At 36.7% G+C, this 15,862-nt stretch overlaps 2 protein-coding genes across 9 annotated transcripts in view; one reads left to right on the top strand and one right to left on the bottom strand.

Moving 5' to 3' along the window:
- Positions 1–6,555, top strand: part of phactr2 (phosphatase and actin regulator 2) — a 37,712-nt gene extending 31,157 nt beyond the window's left edge. For all 6 annotated transcript variants that reach the window (XM_082153827.1, XM_082153826.1, XM_082153831.1 and 3 more), the window contains 3 exons: positions 1,369–1,506; positions 2,907–2,983; positions 5,278–6,555. In XM_082153827.1, coding sequence (XP_082009953.1) covers positions 1,369–1,506; positions 2,907–2,983; positions 5,278–5,293 — 231 coding nt within the window. In that variant the 3' untranslated portion in view covers positions 5,294–6,555. The remainder of the gene's footprint in view (positions 1–1,368; positions 1,507–2,906; positions 2,984–5,277) is intronic.
- A 3,260-nt stretch (positions 6,556–9,815) lies between these two features.
- Positions 9,816–11,073, bottom strand: sf3b5 (splicing factor 3b, subunit 5). Of its 3 annotated transcripts, none has more exons than XM_082153852.1 (2): positions 10,921–11,073; positions 9,816–10,327 (listed from the first exon to the last, which is right to left on the bottom strand). In XM_082153852.1, exon 2 carries the CDS (start codon positions 10,303–10,305, stop codon positions 10,045–10,047), a length of 261 nt encoding a protein of 86 aa, XP_082009978.1. In that variant the 5' UTR covers positions 10,306–10,327; positions 10,921–11,073; the 3' UTR covers positions 9,816–10,044. The 3 variants fall into 3 exon arrangements, with proteins under 3 accessions (XP_082009978.1, XP_082009979.1, XP_082009980.1); XM_082153853.1 differs by having other exon boundaries at positions 9,816–10,321; positions 10,917–11,035; XM_082153854.1 differs by having other exon boundaries at positions 9,816–10,321; positions 10,921–11,034.
- Positions 11,074–15,862: the final 4,789 nt, after the last annotated feature.

Genomic DNA, 15,862 nt, shown 5'->3' with positions numbered 1-15,862 from the left:
TGATTACTTACACAAGTATATATAAAAAAATGAATTACAAGTTTTTGAAATTTGTATGTTTAATTATGCAAATTAGGCATTATCTAATTAAATATGCCCGATTTTGCATATATTTTCGGTAGATAGATCTGAACATATGATAAAGCCAGGTGCAAAATTCTTTTTTCATTTTGTTTACACACAAGATGAGAAAAAAAAAATCAGAGGGATTTCAGGATATGCTTTCATTACCTAGGAAATCAAAATATACTGTCCATAGCCTTAAATCGATTTTCGCCATATTTTTTTTATTAAAATGTCCCATAAATCAGGCCAGGAATGATTTATTAACAAATCCCTCTGAAAATATCTTCAGAATACTGCTAAGTGTATAACTGGAAAGTTTGGTGTACACAGGTGCTACATAGGGTGAGAGGCTACACTCATTTTGAGAAAACGGCATTTAAAGTTTTAAATGGCTCTAAATGAGATTTTGTCATTAGCTTTAAATCCCCCTTTGGACATTCACGATTGGTTACTGATAGAAAGGAAATGCCCATATTTGGGTTACATAGCGTTGTGCAGGAGACTCAGAGCTTTACAACGGTCATGACAGACTTCAGTAAACAGACGGAACTCGGCGTGTCACGTTGGGATGCTAACTTCTTGGTAAATTCGGGAGAAACTTACTGCCGCAAGTAAACAAAATGTAATAAAATAAACATCTTAATGTATATTTTCAACGTTTTCTTGATAGCAGCTTGAAAGAACACATATTAAAGCAGTAAACTAGCCCAAAATCTCAAAACTGACCACTGCATGAAAAATCTATGTTTGTGCCTGCCGTGTCTCGCCTTAAAGAGTCAATTTGGTCATGTCATTAACCCACTAGCTAACTCTTAATTGTTATGTGTGAGGTGTTGTGGGGAGTGAGAAAGAGATTTATATTCCTGACGTGTTGTAGAAGTGGTGGCCAGAAGTGTCTGGAAGTCTGGCCATTTTAATTTGGCCCTCCTAATTTAGTATGCTTCTAATGCCTTGTGTTATTGAGAGAATCCGGCCAGAGAATTTAAATGGACTGATCAATAAATTAGTTCAATAGTCATTTACAGAGATTTTCCTCAAAGTTGACCTGTTCTGGCTGAAACTGCAATAATAGACAGTACTTTGTAGACAAATGACTGCAGGTATAGAAACCACTTCTAAATATTTTCACTTTCAAAGTCAGTCACATCCACCATCACGTGCTTCATTATCAAAGATGCCATTCATTGTTTCACTCACATAAGGAATTACTTACAGTAGGCTAGAAGGAACATGTTTAACTCCTATTGAAGGAGACTGCACACACATTAAAAGGTGACTAAAGAAATTGCTCTGTGTCTGTAGCTCAGCGTCCGGCCCACAGTCGCAGAACTCGTGGCACGTAGAATTTTGCGGTTCAATGAATATGTGGAGGTCACAGAAGCAAAAGACTATGATCGGCGTGCTGACAAGCCCTGGACCAGGTTGACCCCTGCAGACAAAGTAAGCCATTCCTCTCTCTTACTGTTGCTTTAAATTGTGCATGCTGTGCTGCATAGAATTGTAAAGACACTTATGCACATGCACCATGGCAAATGTTGGAGCATCATTTTTCCCATTGTAAATAACAGAATTGTCCCGAGGATTAAAAAAATAATGTAATGTTTTGGTGGTAATAAAAATTTTCTAATTGTTAAACTAAATAGTACTTTTTACTTTTAACTTATAATCTATTTAATTTAATTATTTTCTGAATAAATATTTTAATTTATCATTTTTGGGACTATGGGAATCTTAAGCTAATACATTCTTGCTTAATTTTCATTTATGTAGATTAAAAAAAAGTCTCATTTGTTAGCATTAGTTAATGTATTAACTAACATGAACTAACAATGAGAAATACATTTGTTACAATATTTATAAATCTTTAATGTCATTCATTGTTTGTTCATGTTAGTTCAAAGTGCATTGATGTTAACAAAATACAACTTTTGATTTTAATGATGTATTAGTAATTTTTTTAAATAAATGCTATAGAAATAGTTAATTCTTAGCTCATGTTAATAACTGAAGTAGTTAACTAAAGAAACCTTATTGTAAAGTGTTACAGATCTTTTAGATGATTTTTGCATATTTTAAAGCACAAATGCTTTAATAGTTCTCCCAAAATGGAAATGGTTCAATCAATCAAAAAAAGAAAAAGAAAAAACTACATTTGTTGTTTAACACAAAGTTTTATGGATTTATCGACCCCTGGTCTCTGTTAAATGTCAGTTTATGGACAAAATCTACATGAAAAACTTGAATAAAGAAATATTTTGTGTTCCAAAGTAAATAATGACACATTTTCGTTCTATATAACTAATTACGATTTATGAGTGATAAACATTTATTAACGCATTTACTACCTGTTTATATTGTTAAATGCATAGTTTATATTATACAGTTGATGGTCCTAAAGATTAGTAATGTCCTCTCATGTATAAATTGGAGAATATTGCATCAATATCAGAAGATCTCTTGCCTTTTGTATGGTCACTGATGCCACCTACTGGGCATGTGACTGGTGCTTTAAAATATGGTGATTCACAAACACTTGTGTGGTCAATAGTTCATTATAATGAAAAGAGCTGTTTTTATAATTACAATGTGAATATTTCAGTTTTTATAATATACTACTGATCAAATGTTTGTTTGTTTTTTAAGAAAATAGTTTTATTTAGCAAGGACACATTAAATTGACCAGAAGTCATAATAAAAACATTTCAAAAGATTTCTATTTTAAATAAAAGTTGTTCTTTTGAACTTTCTATTCATCAATAGAATTATTACTGCTCCACAAAAATAAGAAGGAGCACTTTGATCACATCGTCACTAATGGCTTTTTTTTGTTCTTGTCACAGGCTGCTATACGTAAAGAACTTAATGAATTTAAAAGCAAAGAAATGGAAGTCCACGAAGAAAGCAAACAGTTTACCAGGTACGTTTGTGTACTACTAGCAGCCTGATCAGGAGGATGAAAGGTTATTGGCTATAGTCCAGTAAGTCAACTGTCATTGATACAGTTTTTGTAATTATGTAATTGACATTAAAGCTGCAGTCTGCAACTTTTTTGGGTTAAAAATTATCCCAAATAAATTTTTAAGCAAGTACATAACCAGCCAGTGTTCAAAACTATCTGCTTGCCTTAGCTCGATTCAAAACGGTAAGCTTGTAATAATGTTTTTAATTCCAGTGGTACTGGTGGATTTCACGGGAAATTCGAGCATGTCTTTGCGTCATTACGTCAGATCTGCACACATAAAGAAGGTGTCTCAGCTAGTAGGCTATATTGCGTGTGAGGATGTTGGAGGTGGAGATTTATAGCCTTTTCTCACAGCACATGTCACCCTGTAGCCCAAGACTGGTTGCCCACTGAAGCTAAGCAGGGTTGAGCCTGGTTAGTACCTGGATGGGAGACCTCCTGGGAAAAACCAGGTTGCTGCTGGAAGAGGTGTTAGTGAGGCCAGTAGGGCCTGTGGTCTGTGTGGGTCCTAACACCCCAGTGTAGTGATGGGGACACTATACTGTCAAAGAGCACCGTCCTTCGGATGAGACGTAAAACCGAGGTCCTGACTCTCTGTGGTCATTAAAAATCCCATGGCACTTCTCGTAAAGAGTAGGGATGTAACCCCGGTGTCCGGGCCACATTCCACCCATTGGCCCTTAATAAATAGGCCTCCTAATAATCCCCTTCCATTGAATTGGCTTCATCACTCTCTCTCCTCTCTCCACCAATAGCTGGTGTGTGGTGAGCGCACTGGCGCCGTTGTACTGTGGCTGCCGTCGCATCATCCAAGTGGATGCTGCACACTGGTGGTGGTTGAGGAGAGATCCCCTGATATGATTGTAAAGCGCTTTGGGTGTACAGTAGTACATATGAAAGCGCTATATAAATGCCTCATTCATTCATTCATGTTACTTGTTCAGACGACATTTTCCGGTGAAAATTCTTATGTTGGTCATTCAAACTCGATTCGTCCGCGCTGTGCCGCGGTCATCCAGCTTTTATTAATATTAATCTAGCTTACTGCAATGTGGTCTCTTACCAGCCACCGTAGTAATTTTACAACATAACTTTCAACACATTCATATGTATATTAGTATGATTGTTTTGACCAAGTAAAACAGCTCTGCATTACCCCACAATTTTAATTCAGCAAATAAAATAGACCTGTATGTAGTAATTCAGCATTTGCGGGTATTTCGTTAGATCAAACGTAACCAACAATGTTCAAGTTCAGGGAAGAAGGAGGCGGATGTTAAAATCATAAAATCTTACCTTTAATCATAAAATATGCATAAAGCGAAGGGAGCGGCAGCGGCTGACTACAGCATATAAGCATAATAAAACAGCAGCTTAAAATGTCCGCCCGACTTCATACCATAGTAATGTTAATAAAACTTTAATACGTTAGCCCAACCATGAACATAACGAGTCCCGTCGGATTGCTTTCCATCTGCTGTGGAGGTGAAGACAACTCCCATGATTCCACACTTGTTCACAGCATCATCAAGCTAACCCTTTGTTATTGTTTTGAATAAACGACCTCTAGCGGCAAAAATTACAGTCTGTGCCTTTAAAGGGATATTTTACCCAAAAAATGTATATGGCATTTTCTCACCTTGATGATGTTCCAAACCTGTATGTATTTTTTTCTTCTGCTGATCACAAAAGAAGATATTTTGAAGAATGTTGATAACCAAACCGTTTCAGTTGCCATTGACTTACATTGTATGGACAAAAATAAATAAAATACAATGGAAGTCAATGGGAACTGAAACGGTTTGGTTATCAACATTCTTCAAAATATCTTCTTTTGTGTTCAACAGAAGAAAGAAATTCATGCAGGTTTGAAACAACATTAGAGTGAGTAAATGCTGACAGAATTTCTCTTAAGGTCCTAAAATGTGGTGTGAGCATTATGGGGTAAACGTGAAGTACAGCGAAAAGTCACATGTCTATCATCACAGTCGTTTTTGCAAATCACCCTGAATGGGTTCAGGAAATGTATAAACTAAGCACAATTACATTATCTGATGTGTTAGACACCTCCGGTATGTATCTGGCAGGACTATTTATTCGTCAAGTGCCGTGTTAATAGACTTGCTGCTAATAAAAAGACCCTATCAGCTGCTCTTTCCACTGTAGATGCCTCTCTTCCTCTAAATATTGCTCAGATTTGTTGTGTCCTGTCTGCCAAACTAGCGTCTGCTGTCTCTGTTTTGTGGCAGGTTTCATCGGCCCTGAGGCGGTGCCTGGTGGAGGGGGTGCTGGCTCTCTCTTCCTGTCTCTTCGCCATGTTTCCTGCCGAGAGGCTAACAGACTGGCTCCCTGCGGCAGCCGGCTCTTCTCTGGCACCGGATGCACTTTGGTTTTTGCTTTCAGCCACTAGGGGGCTACAGCGTGGCTAAAGATGGGCCTGGAATGTAATTATGAACTGAATCGAAGAGAGAGAGAGAGAGAGAGAGAGAGAGAGAGAGAGAGAGAGACCTTTCTGAAGATCTTCAGACCTTCAAAAAGCAATGCAATGTTTTCTTTCAAATCAGGAACATTTTTTGCACACACTAAGAACAAGACTTAATTTAAAGTGTCCCTGATATTTTCTAAAGGTTCACTTCAGCACAACAGTGTAAAACTGAGCGCGTGCAGTGACTCAACAGTGGCTTGCGTTATTGAGTCGTGCAGCTCTGAGGATTGTTTTTGTTGTTGTTGTATATAATCCATATTTCTTGCTGTATTCATGCAGAGTCCAGTAATATCTATGAATATCCATGCATGTGAAAAAACATTTTATAAGACTCCTATATCTGGTTCTGTGTACATTACATGGATATTGAGGTCCATTGTGATGTCCAGGTTTATTACTGCCATTATTCCTCTGTATCCAGATTAATACCGTCCTCAGTATAATAGAATGTAATCAGATTTATGTTGTGCCTTTACAGTGTTGTTTTTTCCTTAAAGTCTGATTACTTGATATACATGTGGTCATGTTGTAACATATCTTCTATATAACTGCTGTTCAGGAATAGACTATCATCATATGTTTATGACACAATCCATGTTTATTTAACTTGCATTTTACTTGCCCCTAAACATTATGACAGTTTTCCTAAAATTCCAGGTAGTGTCTCATTGATTTGGCTTTTAGGTTGTTCATAAATGTGGTGAGTTTTATTAAGAACAGTGGTGCCGAACAAGATTTTGCAAGCAATATAATGTAGTAAAACAATAGTTTTAACTCAAACTTGGAAAGGGCTTCTAGTCCATTATTTTAGTCCATCATAGAATGTGTCAGTATTGCATTATTGCACATGTTGGTGCTTTATATAATATCTGATTGTATGTCAAATACAGAATTTGCTGGACGCTCACTTGTGTCCATCTTTTAACTTTTTTTTGTTTTGTTTTTTGTTGATGTTGTTAGAAATTGGGGAAACTTTTAAATTATTTCAAATTAATTGTACAGTCTGTGTATGATATATGTGAATACAGTATATTGCAGTATATTGGCTTTGATTTATTTCGCAGAGAAGCATTTAAAGGGGTAAGAAAGCACACTAACTTGTATTAACATTCTAAATGTTTATATTTAGTTAGATATTGGTTGAACAGCTATGGCACTTAAAAATCACCATTTTAGATCACATTTATCTAGATTTCATCAATATTTCATGATCGAACCATTTAAGATGTATGGGTTATTGGAGTATATTGGTGTAGTGTACACATTTGAAATTCTCACATTGTAGTGAGAGATATATTCATATTTAAAGTGTGTATGTATATCTTCATGTTTTAAAACAGTATCCAGCATAAGCCAAATCTTACAGTAGTTCTTATAGGGTCATATTTTCATTCTTTCTAATTAAATTGTCTTTAGTGTTGGAATCATTTTTGAGAATTATGTGGTGGGTTTTTTTACCACATACTAAATTTAACACAAAATGTCCATTTAGATGTAATAGAAATAACTGATATTTGCATATGAATGTATGTGTATGTATGCGTGTGTGTGTGTGTGTGTGTGTGTGTGTGTATATATATATATACATACATACATATACATGCACATACATACACATACATACATGTACATACATATACTATATACACAGTATAAATATAATGAAAAAGTTATATATATATATATATATATATATATTACATTTAAATGATCTCAGATCACTATTTCCTTATTTTATGCTTAATGAAGATAATGGGCTGAGAAACCAAACATTATGAGTGCATTTGTTTTACAAAATATTTGTGCAGTGAATGAAAGGAAACAATGACATCTGGTTTTATTTCATGGTGCAGTCAACTGTAAAATCCATGAGCATTTTAGTAAAACAAAACGAGGATTCCTTGCAAAATAAACAGCTTTCATTATAATCTTTGATTATTAAGTGTAGAGATCATTCATGTCATTTGTACAGCTTTTGTAAGATTTTGTAATTCATATTGTAGAATTTAGAAGCAATTACATGATATTTTATGCTGTACATACTAAATTATTCTGAACATACATCTATATACTTCGACAAGCTGAAAGGCTTACTAGGTACTGTATGTGAAACCTTTTTATGTGAAGATGCATTTTAAAATAAGCTACTTTATTGTAATTGCACTGGCATATAAATATAGCCATTTTAATGTATCTATTCTGGTTAGATTCCTACAGTAGGAGACATTATCCTGCAGTGGCTAGATTGTCGATATTAAGTCAAAATGATTGTATTAACATGTCATTATTGTAAGTGATAAATCAGACGCTTGCTATTGTAAATACTGGATTTTGTCCAGGAAATCTTTGTGCGTAAGAGGACTAAAGGAGTCAGCTGTACTCTTGAACTGGTTTCCCAGTGACGCACTACACAGTCATGCATTGAGTATTGTGCATGTGTTTGCTCTAACTGTGGATCTGTAATGATCCCCCCGCCCCATCAAATCATCCTTCTTTGAAGCTGTGTGCATCATAAAAGTGCAGTAAATGACATAAGCAATAGTCAATTTCTTGGGGAAAAAAACTGTCATACACATACAGAGCAAATATTGTATATGTCGGCTGGTCACACCTTTCACATCAAGCCCTTTTAGACATGACCAGTGCTGTCGTCATTGGCGCCAAGTGCACTCCATTTGATTTCATGCTTGTTTTAACTTGTTTTTCCTCTCCAGTTGCTTGTGCCTCTAATCAGATGGTGCTGGCATCTGTTCTCACATGTTTAATCATAGATATGCTTATGTACTCAGAAAAATAAATGTTTAAAATGTAAACCTCTATGATCTTATATTGAATTGCAGCATGACAGACAGATTTTCAAATTAATTGTGCATAACTGATTTGCTGGAGCAAAATGACCTTTAATCTACAAGCACATTTAGGCTCTAGCGCACATAACAAGCTGACTTGAGACTTATCTAGCATGTGACAGTTCTTCCTCTGCTCATATTCAATGGCTTTCCGCTGGAAGTTATGGCTGTTTGAGAGTTTACCATTAGGGATGTAGATGATGGCTTTATGGTTGACTAAATGTAGCAATAGCCACGTCCTTAAACACATGCTGTCAAGGTTAGCGGCAACCACTGAAGGACATTAAATGTTTGCTCAGTGGTCTTTTTGTGTGGTCAGCCCAGGTGCTCTTTTCTCAGAGCAACGATTATGTTTGAAAGAAGAGCTCAGTCTGTTAGTGTTAGAGGGTAATGACTGACTCAAAGGGTTGTTTGTTACTACAGAAATGACCATCTGCTAAAGTGCAGCATTTTTACACATCTTTCTGGACTCCTCAACAGCTTAATTCAGCATTATTCCTCATTTTAAATTAAAAATAGAATATGGTCTTCTTCAGCATGAGCACCACCGGTGATCTGCTGTGCCAGTATGTTGTTCCTGATCCTGACACTGCAGAAATTACCCTGTTGTAAGAATAACTCAAACTGTGGGGCCAGCTGGCGAGGATTTGGCCTGCTATGATAATGGCAACCGCTGACTGTCACGCTCAAAGACTGCAAATCTCTTATCAGTGAAGTCATGGTGATGCCAAATTTCCTCTGCGCTGATTCATCGGACAAACATTGGAAAAATCCACTCCTTTTTTATGCTTTCGCTTGATTTATTTGTAAACGAGCAATATACCAAAGCGAATCGATGCAACTTTCCACACTTTTTAGTATATGTAAATAGATCTGATTTCCCATTGAGAGTAACTTTACTTATTAGACCAACCTTACAATGTACTTGCTATAGTAAGGTCTTTCATCGATTACGGACTTACCCCACTCAGTTTCCCAGACCAACTCAAAGACCCTCAAAATAGATACCTCGTTTTCTTCATTAAGAACATTAGCGTCACTATATTTTTTAATAAAAACCCAGGCTGCATTTACTTGACCAAAATGTAGTAAAAACTAATATTGTGAAATTTTATTACAATTTAAAATAATGTTTCTATTTCAAAATGTAATTTATTCCTGTGATGACAAAGGTCACATTCTTGTGGTCACATGATCCTTCAGAAATCACTAATATGCTGATTTACTGCTCAGGAAACTCTTCTTATTAATGTTGAAAACAGTTGTCCTGCTTTATATTATTGTGAATACTATAAAGATTTTTTTCAGGATTTCTTCAGGAAATAGACAAACAGAAATCTTTTGTAAAATTATAATTGTGTTTACTGCTTTTATCAGTTTAGTGTCCTAGCTGAATAAAAGTATTAATTTCTTAAACTAAATGTTATAATATTAAAACAATACAATCAATGCATTTGTGTGAGGGTATCAAATTTATTTTCTCAAGACACACTTGCAATTCAACAACCTATACAAAATATCACAAAAAAGAGAAAACATTGACTGGTTCTCAAACAAGATGATTTAAAGAGCACCCACTACCCCCCTGTGTCCAGGGTAGATCTCTCCCCCTTCCTCTCTCAATAAACATATCAAGAGCACAGCCTTATAAAACATCCAGAAGGGATTCAGTCACAATGGCCCTAAGCATCTTCAGGTTTGTCGGCTGGTGGACCACATGGCTGCAGCATCTTCTCCATCAGGTTAAAGCGGACCCGAGCCTTGCTCTCGTTCTCAGCGACGGCGAAGTAATTGAGAAGGTCAAAATGGCCCATGTAGGAGCAGTACGAGTCTCTGTGCTGGTTAACTAGCCATTCCCATTTGCTAGTGTCTGCGTGGCCCGTGCCGATGTACTTCGACTGCAGATGCTCCAGCTGACTGTGGATGTTGTAACGGTCTGTCATCTTCGATTAGAATAATCTGTTTCTGACACAAAGAAAGAAAATGAATAACTTAAACCTCTTCAGAGGAATACAAATTTATTTATTGCTATTCTCAACACATTAGAACTCAAATAATACATTTTATGTTTCTCTTTTGTGATTTGTGAAACATACCCATGTTTCACAAATACGGATTTGTTTTCAACAAAAGATGCGAGTTGATTTTTTTCATATTAGTTTCGATAAATATTCTTAACTTTCCCTGAGAAATTAGGCTCTTTCATTCTCCGTTCCTATACAAAAACAAGTGGTGGTGGGGACTAACGTTAATAACTCCAGATTGTGTGTTCGGGGAACAGAAATAGTTAAAGCACAGTAAGAAATTAGCTTAGATCATGAATAGTTGCTCAGAAAGTCGGAAAGCAAAAGTTATTCAGTCTAATCAAAACAGAAAAACAAATGAAAACCATTAGTTGTACTACGTTGTCGTTGTGGACATTGAGTAGCGTTAGCCTATATTTGCTGTAGTGTTAAGCTAATTTAGCTGAACGGATTACATTATTTTCTAATCAAATTTCTCATTAAACCACAATACTGTTGTTGGTTATTATTTACAAACACTATTAGTGTACTTACCTATGGTAAAAAAAACGGAGAAAGATGTGAGAAAAGTAAACGAACGGATCCTTTAACAGTAGCAGCTAATCGTTCAGTTGCTGTGCGGAAACAGGCTGTATGAGGAGCGGAAGGAGTTACTCAGATATCTGTCGGTGTGGAAAACACTGCCGTAGACAGAGTTCCGCTCTGATGAACCGCAGGCGTTGGAAGTCCTGATCACTCTAAAGGGGTTTATTATTGTGATAAGGAGTGGCTGATTATCCCCCTAATTACACATCTACATGGACATTAAATATTGATTTCACAGCTACATGGACATGAAATATTGATTTAAGTTTAGATTATATTATATTATTATCTTACTTGACTATCATAAAGATTCCTCTAGGAAAAATAGTCACTGGGTGGGAAAAACAGTCAGCCTAGCAACAGGGTGAACATTTCAATGATAATAAAAAATTATACATTAGGCCTATCATTTATTTCAAATCAGTTTACTTTTTCTGTTGATTAGTTATCTAGCATAATTAGGTTACGAGGTAACAAATCTTTTATTTTTTCCATCTAGTTTGTGTTTTCTTGCTTTAACTTGACTCTTGAGCTTCTGACAAAGGTTGCATGCTCCCCATATAGCCTATATTAAAATTATTACTGCCCTCCCTGGCAATTTGTATTACAATCAGTTGTTATTTTGATTCAAGAAAGCTGATGAACTATTTTAACTTACCTTGATATGAAAATACCTCAGAGTGATTCAAGAAACATAAGAGTAGGCTACTCATTATCCACATTATTTTATTTTTAAGAGCAGACACGGCCATTTGTAACTTGAATGTGCAAGGCTTCAGTGTTATTCGCTTCCAGTTATTTTACCTGTACAAAAACAGCCCATTATGCTATTTGTTATAATATTATTTCATTATTTATTATTTATATTAATTTATTATCAAAATCATAATCACACTGGTTTATAGAGCAAATAGTTTTACCATTTACTGCACTTTGTTATCCTTTTAGTTATTTACCTAGCGGCTAATGAATATGAAGTCTCGGAAGTCACATTCACAGAAAATAGCCTACTTCTGTTTTGCAAAGTAAGGTGGTCAGAGTCCAACAGTGTTTTTCAGAGGCCTTGGTTCAGGAAATATTTGTTATTTTTCCCACAGGTTTTAAATAAAAAAAATCGAAAGAGTTATAAGCCATGAACCAAACCCACAAGGTGAATCCCATTACAAATTTTGCGCTATAAAGTTCTTGGTGCGATTGCTTGTTTTAATTGTGTGATTGGTGGAGATTTTTCCAGAATCATGGGTAATGTTGTTTTCCCCCGGAACACCACCGTTAAACATGATGGCTTCAACAAAAGCACATTGATTAACAACCCTGTAGCTTTCAGTAGGACTGTCTCATCTTAAGTTTAATAAGTTATTGTTGAAAATCAATTCACCTAGGAGAAATGGAATGGGATATTTACTTCCAGTACCAAACTGTTGCGCTCTACAGACTAAAAAATTTGAACTTCTCAATGCTGCAAATTGACCAGTCAGAATCAAGTGTTCTAAAACATAATAAATGGTGATTGCTTTTTGAAGGAAATATGCTGATCTTGTTTGTATAATGATAAAGAAACGGCAGATTTACAGCACTGATTTCGACTACATTAAAAAACAATGGCTTTATTTCTTATGTTCAGTGTGGGTGTGCTGGTCACATCACACAGATGCTCTGCAAGGAAATACTTTAAGAAAGCAGACCTCATTTCATTTTCAACGTTCAAAAAAAAGTATGTGTGAGTCATCAAAAATGGAATAGGTTATGTTTGATCTCATTACTGTAATTTAAAGGAAATTACATGATCTCACTTCTGCAGCCCATTTTTTTCAACAATCTGTCTCAGTGGTCAAACCCGTATCTTACTAGCAGCAGCAGTGGAAGAGAGAATGCTGCAAGTGCATAATAGAACTCGTCTTGTGCAATTTTCTGGGATCATACAGCACGAGCTGTCTGTTAAAGAGCACTTCAGCTGGAAGTCATCTGTTGCGTGCAAACATCTACTAAACATCTTTTAAGAAGCTGTTTAACTCACATTATAAATGATAAATACCTTAAAGAGTGTCTACTGACCTCTGACAGGAAACATCTTATGGGACTGATTGCAGAATGGTCTAAAAAGACATCTATTAGATGAAAACATGCACATTAATAAGACATCTCTGCAAAGTATGTGCTATCAGGGATATTTGTGTTCTCTCTTACTGTATTTACAACCATGTGTCGTCTACTGTAAAAACACAGTGATTCTGATATGATTGGCTCTATGAATCACCAATATATTGTGAATTTTATTTAATTTTTTTAGAAAGGAGAGATTGGAGCGCAGGCTTGTAAGAGCACTTGATGTCTTTTAATAATGCCAGGTGTCAGTGGCATTCGTGGATATGTGATAGCTGAGAACTGTACACATAAAAATAGCATTGTTGGCACAAAGTTAACCGTTTTTCTTTTGTCCTCATAATAACATATGGTAGGTGGTGTGAAAATCACCAGTCTCTTGCTTTCTGACAGCCTCATTAATTTTAGCAGCACACCACAGGTTTGGAGAGGAAAAGAACTGATCTGTGCTTTCCAACTGCAGTACATTACAAATGACTTCTGACGATAAAACTATGTTACGTTTTGGCAAATTGCTGGCTAATTTGTATGAATTCCTTATTCATACATACCCCTAAACCTTAAAGGGTTAGTTCTCCCAAAAATGAAAATTCTGTAATTATACGACAGAACACTGGTATTGGCCTGCTCCTGCATCAGCATCACACGCATGTGTCGTGGTTCTCACGTGAACAGCGTCGGAGACTGACACAGAAGAGAAGAAAATTGTTTTTTAAGAGGTTTTCCTCTGCAATCTACAGAATCCATGTCAATTATGCATTCAGAGGAGGACAGTAACAAGGTACATTTACTTGAGTTCACTTTTTGAGCATTTGTACTTTACTTGAGTAATATTTTTCTGGAAACTTTTTACTTTAACTTCACTACATTTGAAAGACAAATATCATACTTTTTACTCTACATTTCTGTCAAGGTCCTTGAGTAGAAAGTAGTAACGTCAGTCAGAGGATGATTTTGGTTCCAGGGGTTGCATTTTGGTTGGACATGATAGTCGGGTTGACGTCAGAACCCGACTGATGCTGGTTTCTGACGTCAAACCAATTTTCATTTTCAACCACAATACAACGTCTGTCCAACGTTGAAGATTAACGTCAATCTGACGTTGGATTCTGACATCAACCTGAATTTCATTTTCAAAGTTGGGTTTGGTCTTCTAAATGTGAATTTTGTCATTGTTTTGGAGCACACTAGCTTATCGATAATAGTAAGGCTAACATATTCATATGGTGTCCGAAACCATTGTGGACGTTATTGAGTGCACTTATTCAATCTCACATTCAATCCTACTGGAACTGTGTTCTAGAAATAAATTTGATATTGACTGTGGTATGAAGCAGGTCACGATTGCTAATGAGAGACAGATATAAGCGCCACACGAGAGTCCCGCGGATATAAAGGAATAAGGACACTTATCCGCAAGTGCTGCATTAATACTCACACAGGTCAGTTTATTAGACGAATGAAACTTGTGAGGTAACGCAGCACTGTTTCACTTGGTCTACACTATCACACTAAACTGCATTTGAGTGTGTTTAAAGTTATAGGGCCCTATTTTAACGATCTGAAACGCAAGTATCAAGCGCGAAACGCAAGTAACTTTGTGGGCGGGTCTCGGCGCTGTTGCTATTATACCGGCGGGATAAATTACTCTTGCGCCCGACGCAAATCTAAAATGGGTTGGTCTGAAGTAGCTTCATTATTCATAGGTGTGGTTTGGGCGTAACGTGAAATAAACCAATCAGAGCGACATCTCACATTCCCTTAAAGAGCAGGCGCGCTTGTTCCATGGCAGATTGCTATTATAACGGCGGATATGCCAGGTGCGCGCCAGGAGCGGTTCACAGCCGAGGAGACCGACGTTCTCGTCAGGGCCGTAAAAGACAGAGAAGTGACATTGTATGGGGATGGGAGAAACCCACCCAAAATAGCTTCGGATTAAACAGGCGTGTAATAATTTGGGTAAATGTGTAAGCTAGATTTATGCCTATTTTTTCACATCTTCATGGACACTACAATGATTTCCCTCGTGTGTTAATATTTTTCCTTGTAATAATGTATGATTTGCAAAAATGAAAACTGCTGCTTCTGTGTAGATGAGAGAATCAAAGTGTATGCGCGTTGTGCACACGCTACATTGATTATGGCCAAGCATGCGCCCTTAAAATAGCATATGAATAACATGCGCAACGCGCCACTGACTTTAGACTAGGTTTTCTAAACCTGCAAAATAGCATCAGGGAACGTTTGCGCCGAAACACGCCTCCTCTTTTCGCTGCACCGCCCCCGGGAGCGCAAGTTCATTCCCTAGTTTACCGGCGTGCGTCTGTGGAGGGAAAAGTCTGCTGTGCGCAGGTGCAAAATAGGAATAATACATGCGTCGGTGTACAAAGTCAATTGCGCTGGGTGCAAGATAGGGCCCATAATGTTATTCTATGTGCTAGTTTGTCTGTATGAGACTAGCAGTAAGCTAGATCAACATTAGAATAACATACTGATGATCATATTCTAACATTTCATCATGTTGAGCTATATAACATTTATTAGTTTTATGTACATTTGCTCACCTCTACATTTGCGCGTCTCTGTCAAGTCACGGACGTGGAGCTCTCGGCATCTCGAAAACGCCATGCTGATATTGATCCTCGTTTTAGCTCTCCTTTTGTCCCAAAGTCTGCTTGTCATGGTCCATAATGTTTGAACGAAACAACAACAGCGTGAGCGTGCCGCAAGACGTAACGCAGTTGTCCACGTCTGTCGCCACGGTAACTATGGCAGTATACCAGCGGAA

The sequence above is a fragment of the Leuciscus leuciscus genome (assembly GCF_965113295.1).
Source record: "Leuciscus leuciscus genome assembly, chromosome: 22".
NCBI classification, from domain to species: Eukaryota; Metazoa; Chordata; class Actinopteri; order Cypriniformes; family Leuciscidae; genus Leuciscus; species Leuciscus leuciscus.
The sequence above is the reverse complement of the archived record's forward strand: the minus strand, read 5'-3'. Positions and strand labels throughout refer to the sequence as shown.